Source organism: Protomyctophum bolini (genome assembly GCF_963924005.1).
Source record: "Protomyctophum bolini genome assembly, chromosome: 12".
Taxonomy (NCBI): Eukaryota; Metazoa; Chordata; class Actinopteri; order Myctophiformes; family Myctophidae; genus Protomyctophum; species Protomyctophum bolini.
This window is the reverse complement of record NC_137873.1, coordinates 15,232,245-15,253,541: the sequence shown is the minus strand read 5'-3', so window position 1 is coordinate 15,253,541 and position 21,297 is coordinate 15,232,245. Positions and strand designations below refer to the sequence as shown.

General features: G+C 44.1%; 1 protein-coding gene across 6 annotated transcripts in view; it reads right to left on the bottom strand.

Moving 5' to 3' along the window:
- rasal2 (RAS protein activator like 2) overlaps nt 1-21,297 on the bottom strand; it is an 88,431-nt gene that overhangs the window by 19,433 nt on the left and 47,701 nt on the right. For 3 of the 6 annotated variants that reach the window (XM_080777447.1, XM_080777449.1, XM_080777451.1), the window contains 5 exons: nt 11,155-11,264; nt 9,609-9,721; nt 2,071-2,224; nt 809-907; nt 84-304 (listed from right to left, as the gene is read on the bottom strand). In XM_080777447.1, coding sequence (XP_080633573.1) covers nt 84-304; nt 809-907; nt 2,071-2,224; nt 9,609-9,721; nt 11,155-11,264 — 697 coding nt within the window. The remainder of the gene's footprint in view (nt 1-83; nt 305-808; nt 908-2,070; nt 2,225-9,608; nt 9,722-11,154; nt 11,265-21,297) is intronic. The other 3 variants (XM_080777448.1, XM_080777450.1, XM_080777452.1) reach the window with 1 other exon arrangement.

Here is a 21,297-nt window from a genome sequence, read left to right as displayed (position 1 = left end):
GTTACATGAACCACGTGACCGGCGCTGCTTTCTGCCCCCCTTCATTAGCGCAACTCTCAATAGGAGGCTCTGGTAACAGTTACCTGTCGCGGTAGACGTGCACGGTGACGCTGCGCACGGCCGGCAGGCCGCAGAAGTCGAAGTGCTCTCCCCAGAACAGGCAGTCGTTGCGAGGCTTGCTGGTGGTGCGAGCGAACAGCACGTCGTCCAAGCACAGCTCGCAGAAATACTTCTTCTTCGGCGGCAGGTCCTTCGCCTCAATGATCCACAGACGGAGCATGTTCTCCGACCGACGGCAATTATCCTGACGGGGAAAAGAGAGAGAGAGAGAGAGAGAGAGAGGGGGGGGGGGGGGGTGGCGTGGCGCATGGAGAGAATCAGACAGACATCTTACACTTTTTTTTTTACCTCTTTTTCTCCCAATTTAGTCGTAATGCCACTTATTCTTTCTGTGCCTATTCTGTGCAGTGACAAATATCACCCTCCTCATCTCCGGCGTCCATAACGAAACGTTCCGCGAGTTGAGTGAGACAGACAGCATCACAGATATCCTTCTGATGGATTTTGAATGGCTGTCAATGTGTCTATCGCTCATTAATCATAAAAGCCGCTCTGAAAGTGATCCGAATGATGTTGACTAAGACTACCTTTGTCGTTATAGTCGTGGTGAGCCACCAAGCTGGTTTTGGTTTATACACACATGCAGTAATACATAGTCTGTTGCTTACCAAGCAACAGATGCTGATGTATTTAGCAAAGCATGCAGACAGAAATGGAGACAGAGAGAGGGATGATGTTTAAAAGTCACCTTGTTTGGTTGAACGGTTCGTCTCAGGTTCTCCATCCATTTGTCTCTCTCTGACGCTGAAGCACAACTGAAGCACTTACTGCCTCCTGAGTACGTCACCTATAGATGCGCACACACACACACACACACACACACACACACACACACACACACACACACAGATAAATAAAAATAGCTGATCTACATACAAGCTCACACTTGTAGATCTGCTATATTTCATGAAATCGTTGTCGATAATATCTTGACATCCTCACAAGTATATTAGTACAAACTGTGTGACTCGATTGAGAGTGTGTGTGTGTGTGTGTGTGTGTGTGTGTGTGTGTGTGTGTGTGTGTGTGTGTGCGTGTGTGTGTGTGTGTTAAGGCTGTAACATAGCTTACGGACGTTTCTACTCTGCCACAATGTTATGCTTCACACACACGGGCAGATGCAAAAGATAAAGATCACAGACAGTGTATTTGTAGCAGGGTGTTCGTTAAGCAGCTAAACCCCACCAAGCACCTCAACCCCTGAAACCAAAACAAACGTCCAAAAAAGATAAGTAATTACTCACCTACTGCTGCAGGTTTCATAAATAATCCCAGTGTTGTTCAAGATACATGGTTTTTATATTGTAAATAATGATCGTTGCATGGTTTAGCGACGACTACCACTTTGAGAGGAGCACGTAACTTTGGGACATTTTGGAGTGTCATAGTAGCTTGTTTACAACTGAAACAGACTTCCTGTGCACTAACTCCCTCTTCAAAATAAGAGCCACATGTAATGATTAGTCAACACTAGTTTTATTTCTAAGTCTACTTACACGACGTTAACATCTCATTTGAGTTCCTTTTGAATGCCTGTCAGATTCTCTACATAACTATCTCAGCTGTTGGTGCGCAAATGAGCCTTGCATCTCTCCAAGAGTGTCTGGCTGCATGCCTGCGCACTGGGGCACCGGTTGTGTACCCCCCTGATTAATAACATCTAAACATGAACATGTAAACACAGCAAACATAGTAGCCTACTCTTATTATGCATATTGCATTCTCGCCGAGATATATTATAGAGTTGAAAAAAGGAGAAAAAAAAATAATAATAATAAAAAAATAAATAAAAAAAAAACTAATGGTTCAAGCCCATTAATTAAGATTTGAGTGCCAACCCTAACGAGCGAACATTCGAACCCTGAATGTTTGGGGACAGCCTTAGTGTGTGTGTGTGTGTGTGTGTGTGTGTGTGTGTGTGTGTGTGTGTGTGTGTGTGTGTGTGTGTACCTCAAAGCAGTAGTCCTGTCCCAGGATGCTGCTGTGCAGAGGTTTAATGTAAATGTCCTCCTCCATGTTCAGGTCCAGTGCCTCCACGGCGCTGCCCGGAGACAGCAGAGACTCATGGGAGCTGGACTCCTTCAGCTTGGGTAGCGCCCGCGATCTGGAAGAGACACACACCAAGGTTAACATAGTTAACTAAAACTAACTAAAAAACTAAAACTAGAAACATTTTAGTTAACTGAAACTAAATAAAAAATTTAAATAAATTCACAAAACTAACTAAAACTCACTGAAATTATAGACAAAATACCCTTAGTTTTTGGGGGATATTTATAATGTAATCTTTTTAAATTCATTCGATTCATTTCAAGTTTTACGGCAGTTTTCAGCACCGTATGGCAGCATGTAGTCACGCTTTACGTCGATTGTTTACATTCTGCACCATGCTAGTGCTGCCTGAAACTGACTACATGTTACTTAGAAAAATAGCTAAAGTTGGAAGAAAGAGACACAATACGGATATGGAATTACTTTGAATAGAGGGATATGACAGCGAGAGAGATGCAAGCAAGTGCCTTGTGGAAAAGGATGGTCGTAAAATATAAGGAGCACGTCTGTATAAGAATCAGGCATTCTTGGAATGAGAAACACAGCTAAATGTGTGAGTAGCGCTTCCAAAACATTTGCCAAAATGGCTAGTGGTTGGTGGTATTCACTATTCACCCTTGCTTTGAGTTGCTTAGTGGATTGCACTCTCACACAGTAATAAGGAGGGAAAAAACACATATTGGTAATTTTTACACTTTAGTAATGTTACACTCAGTGTTAGGGAACTCAGTAGCGTCTGGAAGATCCATACACACTTTACACAGCCACAACAGCTTGGCATGGTATGGTACGGGGCAGTATCTCTCTCACAGACAACAGCTTGGCATGGTATGGGGCAGTATCTCTCACAGGCAAGACACAACTTGTCATCATTAAAGGCAATCTCAATGCAGAGAGCCAGTGGCGATCCCATATCTTCAGAATCTGGGACCTAACGCCATCCTCCAGGATGACAACGCTCGCCCCCACGTGCGACCAACAGAACCACGTTGGATGACTTGACAAAACCTGGTTGAGGAATGGAATGCCATGCCACAGCAAAATGTGGCTAGCATAAGCAGGAGGTGACAAGCTGTTGTGTGTGTGAGTGGAGCAGCAGCAGGGAAGATGATACCCCTGATCCGATCATTATTATGCGATGGCACCGTGTTTTTCTATCTCTCTCTCCCTCTCGGTTTCTCTCGCTCTCTGCATTCTTCCAATGCTTCGTGTGTGTGTGTGTGTGTGTGTGTGTGTGCGTGCACTGCTGCCTATTTTCACACACACACTCGGGCAGACGCGTGCAAGACTCTGTCTTTGAAGTCTGCATGTTGCTTTTCATAAAGTATGTTGTGCTCTTCAACGAGATGATCAACTTCTCAACCGAGACCATGTTGGCAGAAACAAAACAAAAACAAGGATGGTAGCTCTGGAAGGATAGCACTGCTCAAATGGTGACAGACAGCTGCGAAAAACGGATAATATATTTATTCGGCAAACGTGATTGACATAAAATGAGGTTTATTTTCTTTTTTACGAGCTCAGAAAAGACTGAAATTCGCTCCTTGAACTCCTTCTAGGGCAGTGGTTCTCAAAGTGGGGTCCTTAAGAGGGCTCCCAAGCCAAGTGCATTATTACAGCCCTTAGATTTTAGAACATGGAGCTAAGAGGTTTCTGGCCGACAGCAACGATGCTTTCATCATGCAGGACAAAAGAAATAACACTGACAGTAACCATGTCAGATAGTGTCCTTACGGTAATTAACTGCTAATTAGTCTATTGAAGGAGCAGAGCAACCTTCCTGTGTCTCGTTATGAATCGTTTTCATGGCAAAAGCCCAACTAAGTCTACTGTGCAGTGGTATGTAGTAGTACTTTTAATTCTACTCACTACATCTCAGAGGCATTTATTTGAAAACTTCAAATAAACTAGTTACTAGTTTGTGTGTAGATTTTGATTATTATTACGAAACATACGGTACATTAAACGTCTCAGTACGTCTCAGTCACCTTTTTTTTTGTTGCTCCCAATGCGATTCCGATCATTGGATTATTAATATCCAGTCTAAAATCATGACATGGATATAATATTGATACAATGATGTCCCGATCACATTTTTTCCATGGTAAGCGTCCAGAAAGCATTTTACGAGCAGGAGAGCGCTTCGAATATCGCCTCTGTCGGGCGGAAACCTCTCACACACATCAACAACAACTGCCACTTTCAAGGGTTCACATTCAAAAGTAGCAAACGTACTGTAGCAGATCGACAACCTAAAAACGTTTCAGTTTGGCAGATCTACTTTTGTGCGACTTTTTGATCGGCTATTTAACAATAACAAGTCACACACACATACAGCAGTCCGCTGGGGATGTGACCTGTGTCATTGTGATGGATACAAAGGTCAGGCTGCAGGCAGACGAAATGAAAGCCTGGGTATCGAGGCTAGGCTACAGGCAATGAATGAAAACAGGAGAGAGGAGAGGAGATGGGAGGGGAGGGGAGGAGATGAGAGGGGAGGGGAGGATAGGAGAGGAGAGGGGAGGAGGAGGTGATACCTACGATAAACAACCACACAGCCAGGATACAGCACCTCCTCCACACAGCATCTCAGCCGGGCATCTTCACCTCCTGCTACTCCTCCTGTCCTCCACCTCCTCCCTGTCTCTCTCCTCATCCCTCTCTCACTTTCTCTTAAGCATGAGGAGAGTCAAACTCAAGAGCCTTCTCTTCCCACTAGCTGATTAAGAAAACAACATCCCCTGGAACCGACCAATCGCCTCAGGCCCCAGAGGGCGTCGCCATAGTGACGCCTCCCCCTCCCCCCCCCCCCCCCCGAGGGAGAGTCAGGCACTAGGCAGCCTAGTGACGTAGGGTGACACCCCACGTGATGGGGTGACACAGCACACACACACACACACACACACACACACGTTGTGACTTGTAAGCTTTTCGAACTGCTATGTTTGGCGTGCATGACACCGGAACGTAACCAAGTATAAATTGGTTCAAATTCTACTATACTTGCGAGGACATTTGGTCCACACAAGTATAATAATACACGTAACATACAAACACAGGCACGCACAGATGAAAGCATGTGCACGCACACACCGGTGGTGTAAGTACTGGGACTCAGTTTTTCACGTAGCAATACCACCATGTAGTAATACTCTAAGTAAAAGTCCTGTTTTCAAAATAAATGTTACTTGAGTAAAGAGCACTGGCATGAAACTTTACTTTAAGTGCCAAATGTAAATGTACTAATTATGCAGAAGTCTTCCTTGGCTCCAAAATCAATTGCTTCAGTTTGTGCCTTTGTTTAGATATTGAACAGTAGAATGGATTCTTGCAGAACTACATGTTATTTTTTGGCCGCCAAGCTGTGTAATTAGCTATAGACAAAGTAGTCCCTGTCCTTTAAGTATGATTCAAAATAGTACTGTGCCAGAAGGTCCCACCCAGATTTGTAGTCTAGTCTAGCAATATGTTAGACTGTGGTAGACCGTGTCGAATGCAGCACTGAGGTCTCGTGATACTGAAATTCTACTACTGTCTGTCTTTAAGTGGATGTCATTGAAGACGTCAATGAGAGCAGCCTCAGTGCTGTGGTGTGGTCCAAATCCTCACAGGAAGATATCAAAGTGGTCGATTGGTTCCAAGATGTTGCGATGTGACAGTAGTACTAGTTGTAAATAGTAGTAAAATAAGTAATAGTTGTACTAGTAGTGGTAGTGGTGGTGGTAAAAATAGTACTAAAATAGTAGTATAATGCTGGGCACTACACTCCCTTTGCCAACCTGGGGAGAGCAACGGACTGACGTCATGTTTCTTTCAATGCATGAGGAGTCCGAGCCACTTATTTTCACCCGACAAGGGGGAGTTTCCCCGGTTGCACTTAGCACGTGGAAGGAACACGTTATTCCAACCAGTTCCTTTCCCCTCCATCAGGCGCCCTGAGTTTGTTACCGGCAAGTTTGACAAGAACATTACTGGATGAGAACACAGACTAATTCTGACCTTCTACTGGGAAACGCAACACACTGTTGAACAACAACACGCTTCCATATACTGTACATAAGAACTATATACTAATAAGACATAATCCATGTTCTATTTTAAAATGTGTAGAAGCTAAAATCTCTCTGTATCAGACGGATCGATACACACAGAGAGACAGGAAGCTAGCGGAATGAGTTACTGAAATATGATCAGACTTTAACAACATTACACTGAGAGAGAGAGAGAGAGAGAGAGAGGAGGGGGGGGGGGGGCTATGGCGACAGACAGACAGTAACATTCATACTGGAAGCTGACCAGTACAACCACTGGGCTACCGTTGACAGTTATGGGGTTGACAGTTATGGGGTGTGTGTGTGTGTGTGTTGTGTGGCTCCCAGTACAGCTGTTTCAGTGATGAATAAAAACACAGCTGTCCCAGTGACCAATAGTAACACAGCTGTCCCAGTGACCAATAGTAACACAGCTGTCCCAGTGACCAATAGTAACACAGCTGTCCCAGTGACCAATAGTAACCCAGCTGTCCCAGTGACCAGCTGTGTGTCTGCATGATTATATTTTGTCTGTCTGTCCAGTGTTGCTGGTGAGCCGCTTTGTGAAACATGATATATAGAGACAGACAGACAGACAGACAGCCCTGCAGAGAACATGACCCCTCTCAGTGGAGAACGCAGGGCGAGAGCAGAGTGAGAAATCAGATCCCTCACTCCTTTTCTCTCCATCCTCCTGTCTGCGCCTCATGCACATATGACCTGACTCACAGCATGTCTGTCTGTCTGTCTGTCTGTCTGTCTGTCTGTCTGTCTGTCTGCCTGCCTGCCTGCCTGCCTGCCTGCCTGCCTGTCTGTCTGTCTGTCTGTCTGTCTGTCTGTCTGTCTGACTGCCTGCCTGGACTGGACTGGGCTGGACTCACAGCCTGTCTGTCTGTCTGTCTCATCCATCCATCCGTCCATCCATCCATCCATCCATCCATCCAACAGTTGTGCTTCATCAGAGGTTTTTAAAGTCTCAGATGACTGAGATGAGTCACCTAAAGCTTTCTTTTTTAGATTGTGTAAAAAAACAACAAAAACAGAAAGGATCCATGCAGGTCGTTTCAAACACTCACAGCCGTGCAACTGCATTGTAGCCATAAATAGGCCTTTAAAAGCATTTTAAGACTTAAACTTCCAATCCAATTAAAGGACATGGTCCACCACACACACTCAGATCAGCAAAGTCAAGAAGTCTGTCCCTCCCTCCTTCTCCTGTCCCTAAAACACCCTGGACAACGCTCCACACGTCCTAGACTCTTCTGTCTTCTCTAAAACACCCTGGACAATGCTCCACACGTCCTAGACTCTTCTGTCTTCTCTAAAACACCCTGGACAACGCTCCACACGTCCTAGACTCTTCTGTCTTCTCCATTCCGTAAAACACCCTGGACAATGCTCCACACGTCCTAGACTCTTCTGTCTTCTCCATTCCGTAAAACAACCTGGACAATGCTACACACGTCCTAGACTCTTCTCCCTTCTCTAAAACACCCTGGACAACGCTCCACACGTCCTAGACTCTTCTCCCTTCTCTAAAAAACCCTGGACAATGCTCCACACGTCCTAGACTCTTCTGTCTTCTCCATTCCCTAAAACACCCTGGACAATGCTCCACACGTCCTAGACTCTTCTCCCTTCCCTAAAACACCCTGGACAACGCTCCACAGGTCCTAGACTCTTCTCCCTTCCCTAAAACACCCTGGACAACGCTCCACACGTCCTAGACTCTTCTCCCTTCCCTAAAACCACCTGGACAACACTCCACACGTCCTAGACTCTTCTCCCTTCCGTAAAACACCCTGGACAACGCTCCACACGTCCTAGACTCTTCTCCATTCCCTAAAACACCCTGGACAACGCTCCACGCGTCCTAGACTCTTCTCCATTCCCTAAAACACCCTGGACAACGCTCCACGCATCACGCCCTAGATTCTACTTCCGTCCCTAAAACACCCTGGACAACACTCCACACGTCCTAGACTCTTCTTCCCTAAAACACCCTGGATAACACTCCACACGTCCTAGACTCTTCTTCCCTAAAACACCCTGGACAACACTCCACACGTCCTAGACTCTTCTTCCCTAAAACACCCTGGATAACACTCCACACGTCCTAGACTCTTCTTCCCTAAAACACCCTGGACAACACTCCACACGTCCTAGACTCTTCTTCCCTAAAACACCCTGAACAACACTCCACACGTCCTCACTGGCCTGCATTAGATACCACACCGTCTCTCCACGCTGTCACTAGACTGTGAGTCAGCACATTCTCTCTCACTTTCTCTCTGTGTGTGTGTGTGTGAGAGAAATAAATAGAGACATTGTGTGTGTGTGTGTGTGTGTGTGTGTGTGTGAGAGAGAGAGAGAGAGAGAGAGCACCAGGCCTCCAGTCAGCGTTAAATAATCATCCTAAAAGGAGCCAGCATGCACAGACAGCAGAGGCTGATCCACTGTCAGCAGGAGACGTCCGTCCCGAGCACACCTGAAAGGACCTTTGTGACGTCCTGCCATCGCAGGTCCTTTTGTTTTAGGACAGTGATGGTGCCTTCACACTGTGCTATACCATAGGACACACTTAACCGATAACCCACACCTTCAATCACTTTATATCATTCGCAGCCGATTCCGCATCTCTGTAGCTCGGGTCTGCCTACGCCCCCAGCCATTGTAAAATACCCGGTAACCTGAGACCTCTCGTGGCTTATTGCTTTATTAACCACTTCAGCCCTATATACATTTCAGCCAAAAGATATTTATATATTTTAAAAATATGAAAACACTCACTCTCTCTCTAGGTCGTCCTCAGACGAGCCCTCCATTTGGGGAAAAGGGACATTCTATAATGAGTACTTTCAACATTTACATACCAATACTTTTACATTCCAGGCTTTTACTTGTAGCAGTGCAGTATTGATACTTTAACATTTAAAAAAAAAAGGCGAGTATTTTTTCCACTACTGTCACTCTGTCGCTATTGAAGTGTTGATCAACACGCTCGTTGATGTCAAGCATGCGTCCAAAGTGTGGGAAATATATCGCTGCTGTCGGGCAGAAACCTCTTCATATTTGACCTGTTATAAAGCCTTGTAGCTTTGTATCTTCAGGTCGCTGGCTTCCATTGACAATGAATGTTAGCCTGTAGCTTTGCATCTTCATGTCTCTCTGGCTTCCATTGACAATGAACGGTAGACTGTAGCTTTGTGGGGAGTGCCCATAATTCCCAGCATTCCATTACTCCGAGTACGTTGCGGTTAGGCTAAGGGACAGGGTTAGTAATGTGGCGAGTCGGACCAACGCACCGTCGGAACAGCTTTCAAATGGCTGGCTTCCATTGACAATGAATGGTAGCCTGTAGCTTTGAACACAGCATTAAAGCATAGGGTTAAGAGGAAGGTGTACCTGTCATTGTCAGCCGATCGTAGTGAAGGCAGTCTGAAGCTGGTGTTCCGGTCCAGTTTGGTTTGACTCTTTGTTCTCTTTATAGAACCTTTTAGCCGCTTGCTGAAGAAACCCTGAAAATGCACAGAGGAGAGCAGAGGATTCAGCCATGGAATAATCCAGAAGAGAATGATGGATAGTTGCAGATCTGGGATTCACTTAAAACAAAACTTGGAGTGACACCATCATGCAATGACATACAGTATTAGGCATGGTTCAAAATGAAAACTGCTATTCACACAGGCATAGAAATACCAAAGTGTGCATGCATGTGTGCGTGCAAAGTGTGCGTGCGTAGTGTTATCCTGAAATGTCCCTACGTGCTGAACGTGAACTGCAGTTATGCATTCAGGTCAGTGAATCCACTCACAACGGCTCCATGGAAGATTTAAATGTAGGCCAACCTCAGATATTTAGTCCATATCTGGTAGTAAGCATGTAAAGGTACACAAATATTTCATTCCGGTGTGCATTTTGGTTTTGAAGCCACGGTGCGTTTTCTTTAGGTACAGTAAGGCAGTGGTTCTCAAACTATTTAAACTCAAGGACCCCCACATTGATATGTAAAATTGCCTGCGGAGCCCCGTCTGAAAATGTTTTGTGCCAGGGTTATGAATTATTGAAAATGTCCTAAACCCTTTCAATATTTAAAAAAGAAATAGCAAATCCATATAGAGGGTATGCACATGCATAAAGTGAGTGGCAAATCGACTGGCAAAGTAAGTGGCAAAGTGAGTTTAACGTTTAATGGAATCAGACTTTTCTGTTCGGATGTATGGGCTGTCAAGGCCAGAAAGTAGTATTTTGCCACTCAGAAGCCAGCAGGCGTTCCCGCATAACTTCTGGGTATGATGATGATGTAAATGGTAAATGGTGCATTTATATAGCGCCTTTATCCAAGGCGCTTTACATAGATGCATTGATAGAAGAAACCATGCAAGGCACCAACCCACACATAGATCACCGAAGTCTGACGTCACTTTCAGTAGAGGGCGCTAGTACACAGGTTCATGTATTTTTTTTATTTGCATTGAAATCCCCATAGGGGGATTTTAGGTGCGTTTCATGTAAGAACTGTGTTTGAAGAATTAACCGATCATCCCGGCCTTTCTGTCAGGGGGTGGCTGTGTGTCGTTAATGATGTCCAGTCCATTGTCCATTCATATTTGATACAGCCAGTTTCTGGAGAAAATGGAATTAATGTAGCCGCAATAGCCTTGAAACTACATATGAAAGCAATGTTGCTGCTAATATACGTCATGCCCAGCTGTCAACATATTGCGTTCCTTCCTGAGAGTCCTCGTTGACGTAAGCTCAGCTGGCGGTGACTCGGCCAATGTTTGACCAGTTTTTATAGTATAGTTTGTTGGTTACATTTGATGCAGTCTTTTCTTTTCTTTCTTTAAAGGGTATTTAAATTGTCACCTCACGGTCATCTGGCGACCCCCAGATGACCCACAGGTTGAGAACCACTGCAGAATAGGGTGGGGGATTTCCCTTTACTCACCGGTACTTTAAAAGGGGAGGAGTTCTGGTTGTCAATGGCAACGCTCTTCTCTGAACTCCCCAGTCCTGAAATACTCCTCCTTCTGGGAGAGCGCTCCGATGACACCTCTGCTGTGAGAGAGAGAGAGAGAGAGAGAGAGAGAGAGAGAGAGAGAGAGAGAGAGAGAATACAAGTCACTTTGCTATTCCATTCGATTAACCAATCAGGGACATACGGAAAATAATCATGACACTAATACACATGTTCATACAGTTTCAACATAGGCCTACTAGACAAGTAGCCTACATTAACTAAACTAATTGATGGTTAAAAATAGGTCTGTCCTGATTGTGATTGTAATCTGTACGGTAATACTCCATTATAGTGCAATAACAGTTATACTGTGGCAATATTGTACCTTAATGTCTTTATAAATCATTGCTTCATCATTTCTATAATCAGGTAATTTCCAGTTAATGATTCATTACTATTGAGCTGCAAATTAAACCTAATCAATAATGGAGCTGAACTGTGTGTGTGTGTGTGTGTGTGTGTGTGTGTGTGTGTGTGTGTGTGTGTGTGTGTGTGTGTGTGTGTGTGTGCGCGCGTGTGCGTGTGTGTGCGCTGCTGGGTTATTATGGGAAGCAGTGTCTGAAGGTTACACGGGAATGTGTGTCAAGGATGAATGGGTCTGGTCTGGACTACAAACACACATTCACCACCCTGGTCTGGACTACAAACACACATCCACCACTCTCGGCTACACACATGCTGGTGTAACCTAATTTTGTAATGTTATCACAACAGTCATAACACATTAACCACCTAACACCTACTGTAAATACTTTATTAGGACAAATGGTAAATGGTTAGGTCTATAAGATCTAAACGTGACACATTTTTGTGACACACTGTGAGCCAGATTCCTGCAACAGGGACCGGCGTTTGACGGGTGAACTAAATATGTTTTATATATAAGGGGACGGGCGCTACTGAATAAAGCGCAGGTGCCAGCGTCTTCTGCGTTAGCTTACAGATCAGATTTTGTCACCATTTCCTTTTTGAACATGTTTCTAGACAAATGTTGCATGTAGTCACATGCTAAAAATAGGGACGCTAAGTTAATATTATTGGGCATAATAGATGTATTTAGATCAGCCTTTTCTCATTTATGTATCATCATGTCTGTGTTTTTGATCCCACAGAGACAATGGCAGTATTAATAGCTCATTATTGCTTAGTTTATATAAAAATAGGACCATCAGATGTGCTGCACTAGAACTTCAAAGTCCTGCTCAGAAATGACAAGACTTTGAACATCTCAGATACTGTGTGTAAACCGTGTATGTGTCCGTGTGTTATGTGACTTATGTGACTTGCAGGCACACAGACATTGATTTGAGGAAACATTTAGATCTCCAACTTCCTTCTGATGAACTCTATCCCTGTGAGGACCTCTAGACAGGTACTCTATCCCTGTGAGGACCTCTAGACAGGTACTCTATCCCTGTGAGGACCTCTAGACAGGTATTCTATCCCTGTGAGGACCTCTAGACAGGTATTCTATCCCTGTGAGGACCTCTAGACAGGTACTCTATCCCTGTGAGGACCTCTAGACAGGTATTCTATCCCTGCGCCACCTGACAAATATTTCGTCAGGTGGATTGGTGGACATTTTCCGCACGTTTATCCGTCGACCTTCCTCTAGCACACTAACAGTGCAACTGAACTGCTTCCACACTATTCACAAATAATAATACACGCACAATGGGAGGTCCAATACACTACATGTCATGCTTGCATTCCACTTTCCCATTTAATCATCAACAGAGCTTCCGTGCTCCAGGCTGTATCATGACCGGAATCATTTGGAAATGTTTGGCGGTAAACAGTCTGGCCACGCGAGACTAGTGTGAGGGTCGTATAGCGACCGCATCCAGAACTCTAGAGCTGAAACAAATTAAACAATGTACACATGGACTTCATATGGTTGAACTCTAGAACTGAAACAATGTACACATGGACTTCATATGGTTGAACTCTAGAGCTGAAACAATGTACACATGGACTTCATATGGTTGAACTCTAGAGCTGAAACAATGTACACATGGACTTCATATGGTTGAACTCTAGAGCTGAAACAATGTACACATGGACTTCATAATATGGTTGAACTCTAGAGCTGAAACAATGTACACATGGACTTCATATGGTTGAACTCTAGAGCTGAAACAATGTACACATGGACTTCATATGGTTGAACTCTAGAGCTGAAACAATGTACACATGGACTTCATATGGTTGAACTCTAGAGCTGAAACAATGTACACATGGACTTCATATGGTTGAACTCTAGAGCTGAAACAATGTACACATGGACTTCATATGGTTGAACTCTAGAGCTGAAACAATGTACACATGGACTTCATATGGTTGTAGCAACCACCGCCGGGTTGGAAATAATCGGGTGGTCGGATACAATCCTCTCCAAAAGTTGAACTATTTATTATCAGCTTGAAGCTGCCAGGCTGCTGCAGCAAAGAAACGCAGTGCGCGCTGAAGTGTGATGGCCGGCGCTGGGAAGATCTGCTATTTTCACTAGTTTGGGTCCCGGGCAAACGTCTAATCTCTCTTTTGGGTCTCGACCCGATACGTTTGGGAACCACTGCTGTAGCCTATATTCATGATACTGAGATGAAATCAACATTGTGCTGTGTGTGTGTGTGTGTGTGTGTGTGTGTGTGTGTGTGTGTTGTGAATTATGTCCTGTTGCAGCGCACAGATAAGGCCCCTATCGCCCAAATCCAATGTTTTGTGGAGGAGGCTCTGCCTCCATAACTAAATACATTCATCACACCGGAAGCACTGGGCATGCTCAGTCAGCATTTATCACCACCAACGAGGAAAAGAGAGAGGAGAGAGAGAGAGCGAGAGAGAGCGAGAGAGATAGAGAGGGAGAGAGCGACAGAGAGAGAGAGAGAGAGGTACTTTGTGAAATACTATATCAAGTTTCCCCCAGTCGAGGCTTTTCTGGCTCTCTGCAGCCCTGCATGCATCACAATGTACTGAAAGAGAGAGAGCGAGAGAGAGAGAGAGAGAGAGAGAGAGAGAGACAGAGAGAGACAGACAGACAGAGAGACAGAAAGACAGAGAGACAGAAAGACAGACGCCGTGAAAGAGAGACATAGGGAGACAGAGAGAAAGATGGACAGAGGGGGGGAGGGGCCAAAACCCCTCAAACTTCCTCCATGCACTACTCTCTTTAAACATCATGGAAGATTGAAGGACCTTTTGACATTACACAGCTTTAATTACACATTCATGAGCAGACCATACGACAGTTATTTAATGACAATAACTGCTTATTACACGGATATTACCGTTTTATCACCTGGACATTAATGTGTAATTAATGAGTTGTAAATTAAAATGCCAAGCTGAGCTACCACACACACACACACACACACACACACACACACACACACACACACACACACACACACACACACACACAGTGCCTCTATCAGTATTAATATTAAAATATGAATAAGGAGACCTGGAGTTCAGGCACGGCCAAACGCTAATAGATAAACGTCAAGACATGACAGAGCGATTACTGAGAACTTAAGATGACAGAGAGACAGACAGCCAGAGAGACAGGCAAGGCAGACAGACAGGCAGAGACAGAAAGACAGGCAGAGAGACAGACAGACAGACAAGTAGACAGGCAAATAGGCAAGAGACACAGACAGGCAAAACACACAGGCAAACAGACAAACAGACAGACAGACAGACAGACAGACAGACAGACAGACAGACAGACAGACAGACAGACAGACAGACAGACAGACAGACAGACAGACAGGTACCTCGGTCACAGGTGTTCCCCATCATCTACAGGAAGGAGTACAGACATAAGGAGTCAAGAGATCTGATTGGCGAAAAAAACAAAAAACCCAAACCACAGGAACTAGTCCGGCGGTGTTAGCCAATGGGAACGAGCGGCTCCTCATTTAAAAAGCGTCCTGTCGTATTGTCCACACATAAAGGCGCTTGGCCCGACCCCCGCCTGCGTCGTCGACCAATCAGCAGGCAGCGATCACCTGTCTACGTGCCCGACCAGGGCTAGGCGACATCATAGCAATCAACATTGCGATCATTTCAAAACGTCTGCCTCGATTACGATTAACGGGCGATTATTACTACCTTTGAATAGTGAAAATAGTAGATCTACAAGCTCACAACACATTCACGCTGTGAGCTTCTAGATCGGCCATTATCACTATTTCCGCGAGCCAGCATCGTACAACAAAGTATAATTAAGCAGTAAATCGGACGAAACAATTTAGTCCCCCCCAAAAGAAAATAAGAAACTATTCTCGCTTTTTGGATATATAGACGAGAGAAGAAAAAAAAATCCCCCAGCAAAAAAAAACCTTGCTTCTGGAAAATTGGGTTATGATGAGTGGGTTTGACTGGTCGTAATGTTGGTTGAATGGTGCAGCCCTAGAGCGCCGTGTGGTGCAGCGCTGGAGCCTTCCTCATTCTAAAGCTTCTCTCTCTGTGTGTGTGTGTCCTTATGGCGTTTATCCTATCAATGACTGCTCTCTCTCTCTCTCTCTCTCTCTGTCTGTGTGTCTAGCGGTCTCTCCATATGTCTTATACCTCTCTGCAGTTGCTCTCTCATCCTCTTGCACCCCCTCTCTCTCTCTCTCTCATCGTCACACTCAGCCCCCTCCCCCTCTCTCTCTCGTTCTCTCTCCTTCTATATCTCTCTCTCGTTCCCCCTAGCTCTCTCACGTCCCCCATCTATCTCTCTCTCTCGTGTCTCCCCCACTCTCTCTCTCCTCTGTGCCAGGCTGCACTGCACTGCTGTAGATGCAGTGATAGTGTGTGTGACTGTGTGTGTGTGTGTGTGTGTGTGTGTGTGTGTGTGTGTGTGTGTGTGTGTGTGTGTGTGTGTGTGCGTGCGTGTGAGCTACAGAATGGACAGACAGACAGACAGACAGACAGACAGACAGACAGACAGACAGACAGACAGACAGACAGACAGACAGACAGACAGACAGACAGTGAGGATAATCACTAAAAGTGTTTCACCTCAGAGACATTGATGTAGGACACGACACTGGAGGCTGAACTGTTAGTGGTAGAGAGAGAGAGAGAGAGTTAACAGGCAAGTAGTGTGTGTGTGTGTGTGTGTGTGTGTGTGTGTGTGTGTGTGTGTGTGTGTGTGTGTGTGTGTGTGATGAATGCAGCTTGTTAGCAGGCCGGTATGTCCAGAGTTGTCATTTAAAATGACTAATGAGAAACACACTGTCTCAAATGCACCTGGCACATTCTAACAGCCAACGAACGCAACAGCCTCTACACACCTGACCTGATGTGTAGCAACTAGCAACTAGCAATGAATGGATGAATGAATGAACAGGTAAGGACTAGTACCAAAGTACTAGTCCTTACCTGTTCGAATATATGAACTCCAAATTATGTACAGTGTGGCTAATGGCATTAAATAGATCAATGTATTGATGTATGAATTTTGAGGTGTAATCAGTCTGGGTATGGGGGGAGGGAGTTGGGATGGGCACAAAATTAATATTCATAGTCAACAAATAGGAAAGTAATGGTGGTACACCGTGCGTGTACCCTAATGGCGCAGTTACAGACGGAAGTCCACAGAATTCGATAGGAACGGAAGGAAACCAAATTCAATAGGAAACTGATACTGGTGTAATTCAACACAGCGGGCAATCAACGCTCTGGCCAAGGACCACTTAGCTGAGAGAGTGATGAAGCAGGAACCCTCCACTACATACTGCACTGTAGTAAAATTGGGTTTCCTATTAAACGTTTAGATACCTTCAGTGTTTGACAGCACTGTCATCAGTGGTATAGTTTACTTAGGTTATGTTTAGGAATACCAGGCTGAGCAACTCATACACTGGGTCATCTATTTGTAACCTCGTGTCACCAGGCGTTCCACCTCGGAGGAAAGCCTGGTCTGTGTTTCTAAATCGCTGTATGATCCGGTCTGCACTCTAAAACTCTTATTCTCGTTTGTGGTTTCCGGCTTTTTCTCGCCAGTCGCTACGAGTTGGAATAAAATATGGATATATCAAACAAACTATTCCAATACAAACTTGAAGAAACGTATCGGATTCATATGCCACATTAACACTAAATTTTACATTGGACGCCTCAGGCCGTCTTAAGGATTCGAACCGAGGGGTGCCTTGGACGTCGGTGGACGTCCTAGCCCATCCTCAATGATACAGGGCGAGATAAGAATATTCCGAATTTTTCCTTCTTTTTTTTTTGTCCGTTTGCCTTTCGCTTGCCGTATGCTAACGCTCTGGGCAATTATTAGCTTGCTGTTGACTCACATGTTAGCGCGGCGGAAAGAATGACTCGTATCTCCTAATCCAGGGCGCTCTCCGTGGTGATGAATGGATCGATATGCTGGCGCTTCGTATAAATTATATCGTATAAATTAAAATGATTGCAATGTGAGGTATGGCCAGACAAATATCACTGCGTATATCCTAGGGGCGATTACAAACAGATTCCAACATTAGAGCACAAAAGTCTCACTTTGAATAGTGGGCTCTGATTGGTCACCCACAACTCTGGGGTGAGCACAATGTCATTCAAACCGAGGAGAGCCAGACCAATCTCCCCATGTAGGGATTTGTTTCCCCTGTGGCAGATTCATCTGGTTTCCAGGCTAGCCAGCGGCAGCAGTGATTACAGTGTTTGTGTGAGAGAGTGGAGGAAGTGCTTTGATATGAATTATTAATAAGCTACCTTCATCTCCCATCAGGCTCCACAGTATAACACAGCTGACCTGATGGACAATGGTGGAAAAAAGTACTCTCATTTTCTACTTACGTAAAAGTAGCAATACTGCAATATAGACATACATATATCATACTTGCAACAGTCAACTTTTCTGGTACGTTCTATGGTATATGATCTGCTCAAACAAGAATATTCTTAACTCGATGAAATCTTGACGAATTTACAAACGGTTTACTTTATTACAAACCTTATCAATGTGACTATTATTCAGGATGCTTATCTGCATAATGTGACTTTTAAATGAAAGTCCATTATAAGTATGCAGTATCATACTCTACAGTACATCTCTGACATTTATAACAAACCAAAATTGAGCAAATTGTGGTAATTTGTTTCCGCGTACATACACCATAGACACAATGTTATGAGTGAGCGAGCTGACTGTAGCAAGATGGTCGCCATGTGGTGACGTTGCTCTCCATTAATTCATCGGAAATGTTTTAGGGTTTTTTTTTTTTATCCCACGATTTTGCAACCCATTTTTTTCACCCAGTGTCAACTATCTAATGTAATCCTGGGCTCTACACTCCCTCTGCCAACCTGGGGAGAGCAACGGACAGACCTCATGCTTCCTTCAATGCATGAGGAGTCCACGCTGCTTCTTTTCACCTGACGGGGGGGGAGTTTCCCTGGTTGTAGCGCATGGAAGGGACAAATTATTCCAACCAGTCCAGTTCCGTTCCCCTCCATCAGGCGCCCCGGCAGGCCAGGGGGAGGCAGTTTAGAGACCATGATTACTGCATGTTTTTTGTGAGGGTACCTGCCCTAGGGGACACGGGGAGAACATGGAAACTCCACACAGAAAGGCCTATTTGGGGCCCCGGGTATGGGCACTGATGACAAGGAGGAGAGAAGCACCCATAGCGGGAATCGAACCCAGGACCTTCTAGCTGTGAGGCAACAGCACTACCATTCCCCCCTAAATCGACTAAATTTACAGTTGATTTTGTGGACAGCAAAGGCATTTTGGCAGGTCTTGATGGCGTCGAAATGCCTGATTTTACACTTGGTTGCAGGCTGAAAATAGCGATCTATAAGCTTGCAGAGTGACGCCTTGCGAGTTTGTAGATTTGCTTGTCAGAGTGCTACAACGGAGCAACACAAAACATGAATTACTTTTCTTTTAGAGTGAAGTGCTCCTTTAACTTGGGCCACATGGTGGAGCAACTACTGTATAAACAAACACAAAGAAAACACTGTCTCTCTGCATGTGTGTGTGTGTGTGTGTGTGTGTGTGTGTGTGTGTGTGTGTGTGACTGTGTAGGAGGATATGATGTCATAGACAAACATGGGACAGAATGCCAAGAATGTGAAAACATGCAGACACCCATCCGTTCCGTTCAATCACAAAGGTGCAACTAATTTACCTGTCAATCATATGGATACAGGAGTAGAATGAATGAATGAATGAATGAATGAACGAACGAATGAATGAACGAACGAACATTTAGACCCTGGTATCCGTCAGGGCACCTAATGGTTAAGTAGTACTGCCGGAAGCCAATAAGCCCAGATATCATATCTTCATATTTCAAGTTCAACATAAATTCCTGGCCTACTTCATGTCTTGCACAAAAGTAGTCAAAATAGCTCACAACGCGTTGCAATGAAATGCGTAGTGAGCTTGTAGAATGTAGATTGTAGATGGCTATGGCTATTCGCTACTTTATTTAACCAAATGGAAACCGCAAAATAATCTGTCATGTTATAGTTTGGCTATTCACTAATGGATCGTGTAAATCTGCTATTTTGGATAAACATTGTTAAAATGTGTGCAAATTAAAAGGTTTGAGCAATGACCACCACTGATTACAGCAACATACAGTAGGTTAGGATTTAGAAGATGTTTGTATTTATTTAAATCAACCTCAGGTCTTAATGGGTTACCCCATTTAGACCTGAGGACGCATCTGTGTCACCTTATAGCTTTTAACCACTTTAACCATTATTTTAAAGACATAGGGAAATTAAAAATATGGTTTTCACACTTTTAGAGCATATCCGTGGTCATCATATGGGCATACTTAACAGTCTATGCCAAAACAATGGGAAAATTCCCACTCGGACAGACACGTGCAAGACTGTGTCTTTGATGTCTGCATGTTGCTATTGCTATTCATATTCATATTCAGTTTGTGCTCTTCAACGAGATTGATCAACTTCTCAGCGGAGACCATGTTGGCGGAAACAAAACAAAAAAAAGTATGGTGGCTCTGCAAGGACACAGCACTGCTCAAAGGGCCAAAGACAGCTGCGGAACACAGATAAAATCCACCAATTCGTAGTATGCCAACGCCTTTGCACTGTGGTTGGTGTACGAAGCTGTCATGCAGTATACAGTACAGCAGACAGTGTGTCCAGTCAGACATAAAGATCTGTTATGATAAACAACATTCCATTCTTTACCAGTTTAGAACGTTTTGCTGAATGCGACACTATACACAAGTACGTCATATTATAACGATAACTGTAATTAAAATACAATAACGTACTGGTGCGGTATATGTAGCTTATGTACTATTATTGTGTAGTACAGTTTTATGTAAAATTATTGTGTATGCGTCTGTACTGTGAGTACAACAAAATGTGCTTAGTGGGTTCATCTGGCAGAGGTCCAGCTCGTTAAGGTGTCTAGACAGGAGAATTAATTAATTTCACTGTTCTGGTAAGTAACAGTATGCTCATTAAGTTCAGCCGTACAGGACAATGGTAATATTCAACCGGCCTCATTTGCATAACAAAATATCAAGATTATTTTGTGAGGCTGAACTATTCATCGAAGAAAGTGGAAAACACAATTAGGAACTACTTCCAAGTTCAACTTGCAGGCTGCTGTTAAGGGTATTCTATTGTTTTAGGTCATATTTGGTTTCTGAATCAAGTACAATATTAATTTCACCCTTGCATGTATAGAGACCAATTATTTGTATTAGGGCTGGGGAATTAACCAAAAATATATTGATAAGATATTTAGAACGAATAACCCACTTTACCTTGCTCATATATGTTATCGACTCGTCAAGAAACCATATCTGTCTTTTAAAAATATATATATCTCTGCTGTTGGGAAGAAAGCACTCCAAACTCCAAAATGTAATTTTTTTCAGAAAATGAAAAATGTACATTTTCCAGGAAATTAAGAAAACCTTGTATTTTGAAGACAAAACAATACTACCTCATCAAAGTTGGTGTTGTGACTTTATATATTGTCAATTACTTCCATGAGAGGGGAAGAGGTGCTGAAAGTTTGAGGGTCCAATGGAGTCCAGAGGTTTTCTCCAAAGCGCTTTAATACTTTTCATT